The sequence below is a fragment of the Coenobita brevimanus genome, chromosome 27 (genome assembly GCF_032717465.1).
Source record: "Coenobita brevimanus isolate Jiangsu-jjx chromosome 27, ASM3271746v2, whole genome shotgun sequence".
NCBI classification, from domain to species: domain Eukaryota; kingdom Metazoa; phylum Arthropoda; class Malacostraca; order Decapoda; family Coenobitidae; genus Coenobita; species Coenobita brevimanus.
This window is the reverse complement of record NC_136980.1, coordinates 15,375,490-15,380,309: the sequence shown is the minus strand read 5'-3', so window position 1 is coordinate 15,380,309 and position 4,820 is coordinate 15,375,490. Positions and strand designations below refer to the sequence as shown.

The following is a 4,820-nucleotide window of genomic DNA, read 5'->3' as shown; positions in this document are numbered from 1 at the left end:
AAATTATCATACCGAGTACAATTTCAAACACCTTAAGGAAACACGATACAAGAGAAAAAGGTTAATAAATACAACAGAAAAACATACATCGCACACAGTGTTAGAAATATATGCGTACACGTAGTTCATAATAAGCCTCCAACAAATGTTACTCCCTGAAGGAAGGAATAATGAAGAACTAGCACCAAGCCACAATATGACTATATATATAGCACTAAGGCACAAGGGAGCGGGGAAAATAATTAAAGGCTTATCAGATGTATGATGCGAAGAGCTGTATAAGTGACAATACTGAAAACAGAAACAGTTGTAGAGTCACTTAGGAGATCAGTAAGCTGTGGGGGCCGCCATAGTTAGGAATGGAAGGGGAATGCTGAGATGATGTTGAAATGTAAACGAGCAATCAAGAAAAAGGTGACGGATGTAATACCGGACCTGAAGGGATTAATCCCCGGGCTAGACCTCATCAGATCATATAGCCCTGCTGGGGTTACAAGAGCGCTACCCCTGCCAGCACAGCAGCCACCGAGCGGGGCGCGAACTCGCAACGTCACGATTACGAGCCCAACACCCTACCACTGAGCTACCGCGCTCCCCTGTAATACCTGAAACAACAGTGAATATTATGACCTTTTAAATCATTTTCTATGAAGAAGCCTATTTTCTTTCTAGTAAATGGCATACAGCAAATTATCAGGTCTCAAATTGCTGAAATGTACCTATTACGAGTCAGACTGCAAATGTTTGCTACACTTTTTTTACCCTAACCTGGCTCAAATTTTTGTCCCTTCGCGGATTTTTTTCGCGTACTTCGGTTGCAGAAGTGAGCAACACTACAGCTTTATATCATTTTAAAGGACGTTTTCGTGACCAGCATCATGCTGTAGTGTTAGGTCATTGTTCAGCATTCATGTTGGGGCGATGGCGGCGACTTAAGGCCAAGTTTCAGTGAAAAGAGTATAAACTTCTCTAGCCTGTTTCATATCCTCAATTTTTTTTTTTTTTTTTTTTTTTTTTTTTTTTTTTTTTTAAATCAGGCTATCACTAGACGATTTCATACTACTTGCGAAAGATCTCTAATTGAGTGCTAATGAAGGCTGTATCTAACCCTTGAAATTTCGATGTCTCTCCTCAGTTAGATAAAATCGTCTGAAGCTTGAATAAAAAGTACTTCATCGAACTGCAAGTTTGTTATGGCGTCTAGATCGACAGTTACTGTTCTCCCCTTGAAACATATGACGAATTACACAATTTACTGTTCCTGCATGTAGACAGTTTATTGTTTCTTCTGCTCATGACAAGTGTTTATCAAAACACAACAGACTTCCTTTAGTTAACTCGTTCATAATGAGGGGTTTCCTTCAACTGAATTGCCCCTTGGCATTCACTTCCCGCAATAAATAAATTAATAAAAACATCGGTAATCCAAACGTAGTTAACAGGCTACAGATATACTGTAATTCTATAACCCCTATCATGCACTTGGGGTTTGCCACAGTTAAATGAAATCATCTGGTGTTAGAATTATAGTCAGCCTACTGTATACTGTAATGATGACAATAACTAAACGATACTTGTGACACTGTTTATGTCTGAATTTAATGATATGCATACTTCTCAACACTGAAGTTAACTATTTTCACTAAACTAGCCTAACTGAGTTTTGTTACCGTAGTTACTATTAGGAATCTCAATCCTGCTGGTATTATAGTAACGTTCATTTTCGTATCTAGGGGCAACGTTCTTGTCAAAACTTTCTGATGTTTGTTTTTACTTTTTCCCACAATGACATACGGCACAGGTACAAAGTTTGTTTCCTTTTGATGCCACTATGGCCATGGTTATAACGTCCGTTGCCAATTACTGACTTGCTATCTGCGTATAACTTGTGTAACCTACTTAGCCTAGAAGATATTACTAAAATTACAGCATTGTACAGCTTTGATTCGAACCAGTTATAATGAACATTGGATATACTTCAGTAATGACTATACTTTCTGTAGCTAACATTTATATAAATACAACAGTGTTCTGGTTGACGTGTATTACATCCTCTTGAAAAACTGAGTGAATGGATGCACGACTCATTATTTGACTCGGATGAATTTTCTCCTGAATGATTAAATGGATACACGACTCACAGCATTCCGATGAAAGATTCTCCTAAGTAAATGAATACATAATTCATTTCACTGGGAAGCCACTGTGATGAAAGATCCTGCTGAATGAGTAAAGGGATGCATGGACCCACTGCACTGCGATGCCACTGTGATGAAAGTTTCCCCTCACTCAGTGAATGGATGTAACCTACGCCTAGGTGATCATTCTTAAGTTACACTATGGCGTTCTTATTTATTTTTAAATCCTAACCATTCCATTATATTGGGATCATGGTGATGCAGTGCCTGGAATTTTCTGCAGCTTCTCTCCTTGTAGCTTTTCAAACTTTATTCCATGTCACTGGCTGCGCTGCAGCATACTATTACAAGAAAAACAACAATTTGTGTATACAACGATGAATTATTGTGATACATTATATTTGTGGGCACTATAATTAAACCTCTACCTGAAAAGTTATGCCGTGTAACTATCAGGCCTTAAATGCTTCATGAACTTGTTAAGTGCTGTAAATGTAACCTTAATCCATTAATGACTTTTTCACCTGACTGAAAGCCAGTCAAGTAATATTTCAAAACTGGCCTGCAGTTACTAGGACGCCTTGATGATTGGCACCATCCAACCTGTCAACACTGGGAAAAAAAAAAAAAGTATGCTATTGTACCAAAACACTATGCATTGACTTGTCTAGGCTTGAGTGGGTATACCTCGTAGATTCGGCTCACGTAATTACTGCGAGGGGAAAACACTTTTAGTCTGATCCCTAACAGTGAACCTGCTTTTTTTTTTTTTTTTTTTTTTTTTTTTTAATGCAAGGAAGAAGGAACCAAAGGCCAGGAGCCTGCAAACTGTTCCTTCCAAGGGGAAAAAAAAATACAAAAGTGCTAAATTCAAGATCCGTTCGAGATGCCTGGACACACTGGAGATCACTGGAGGTAGGAAATACAGACAGAGGGAGACAGTTCCAAAGTTGACCAGTTGCATAAACGAAGGACTGGGAGTAACGGTTAACTCTTGCATTAGAAAGATGGACAGAAAAGGGATGAGAGTTTCTTGCTAGATGGGTGCTACGCGCCTGGCGTAGAGGAAGAGGGATACAATCAGACAGTGCAGAGTAGCACCTGTCTAGTACAGCCTCACTGATCACTGGGATGCACAAGCTTCTTCACCGCTGCAAGGCAGTGCTCCTTTGAAGAAGGTTCGGACAGCAGGATGTGCTGTTATGGAGCTATCCTAGCAGTCGTAAGGGTTAAAATGTAAATAACAAAACAGTATGGAATGGTTGTTATTGAGGAAGAACTTTAAATAACTAAGTAAAAGTGGTTTTGACAGCCGGATGACTAGACTAACACCTCACTGTTGTGTTCAGCTGATGCGGCCATCCTAGCAGTCATTAGAGTTAAAATGTAAATATTAAAACACTACGGAATGGTTCTTATTGAGGCAGAGCTTTAAATAACTGAGTAAAGGTGGTTTGAACCGCAGGATGACTAGGTTAACACCTCACTGCTGTGTTCAGCTGATGGAGCCATGCTACCAGTCGTAAGGGTTAAAATGTAAACATTAAAACACTATGGAATGGTTCTTATTGAGGAAGAACTTTACGTAACTAAGTAAACGTGGTTCGAACTGCAGGATAACTAGGCCAACCCCTCACTGTTGTGTTCAGCTGATGGAGCCATGCTAGCAGTGGTGTTGGTAACGAAGACAAAATACACCGCAAGTGTTTTCACTGTGATAGAACATCAATCAGCTGACTAAGAGTGGGTCTGACCACTGGGTTAGGGGACAGGGCATCGTTAACCCAGCTATCCAGTCGAGATGGCATCGTCAGCTTGGCTTCGTTGAATAACGTGCGGGCCACAAACGCCACACTGAACGTATCCGAAGCCGACGAGCTGCTTTCCCCAGCCAGCACCTCAGGGGCAACCCAGGGATACTTTTGGGCCTCACGGGGACCCATGGGTTCGTCCAACAGCGGGCTGGAGGCGGTGGTGGCCAGACCGAAGTCGATGACTGTAACTTTTGGTCCAGGAGCAGTCTGCTGCACACATATGTTGGCACACTTCAGGTCGTTGTGGTAAATATCCAGGGAATTGATCTCGTCAACTATTTTGGCCAACTGTTGAAGAACCGTCATCAGCGAATGCTGGTTAATTTTCTGGGTGTCAATAGACCGACCGGCGAATTTTGTCAATAAAGATCGGTTTTCCACACATACTCCTACCAACTGTTGAACACCATTTACATCTTTAATTTTGCTCAAGAACCTTACCTCTGTAGCCATATCCGTTAAACCGCTGTTACTGTAATTCTTAACAACGTAGCTTTTATCTTTTCCGTTCAGAAGACAGCAGGAACCCTGCGCCCCACTCCCCAAGGCCTTAACACTGTACTTTGCACAAATGTCACTAAAATTCTTTGCAGTGACGTTCTTCACTTTAAGGGAAGCACAGAGACTTCGCACGAACTCCTGGTAAGCGTCCATTTTGACAAAGCAAGCAGCACAAATGCTATACGTGTTAACCAGTCGACGCTAACGCTGAAGTGACACGTAAACAACAGATGCCCGCTTTTTATACCCTACGTAATAGCAGGTTATTTTTACCGGTGGTCCTTTATTTCACGTAATTATGGATTCTAGTTGTCGTCTACATTTCAAAAATAACAGCGTGTTCATATAATGCCTAATATTCTAATTA

General features: G+C 40.9%; 1 protein-coding gene across 1 annotated transcript; it reads right to left on the bottom strand.

The window, feature by feature from the left end:
- Window positions 1-3,847: 3,847 nt before the first annotated feature.
- LOC145394467 (uncharacterized) lies at window positions 3,848-4,606 on the bottom strand. Its single transcript, XM_080268323.1, has one exon. The coding sequence runs from the start codon at window positions 4,604-4,606 to the stop codon at window positions 3,848-3,850; it is 759 nt and encodes a 252-aa protein (XP_080124449.1).
- Between the last annotated feature and the right edge of the window lie 214 nt (window positions 4,607-4,820).

Excerpts from the sequence above, each read along its gene's own strand:
- LOC145394467 (XM_080268323.1), bottom strand. The coding sequence starts at position 4,606 with ATGGACGCTTACCAGGAGTTCGTGCGAAGTCTCTGTGCTTCCCTTAAA.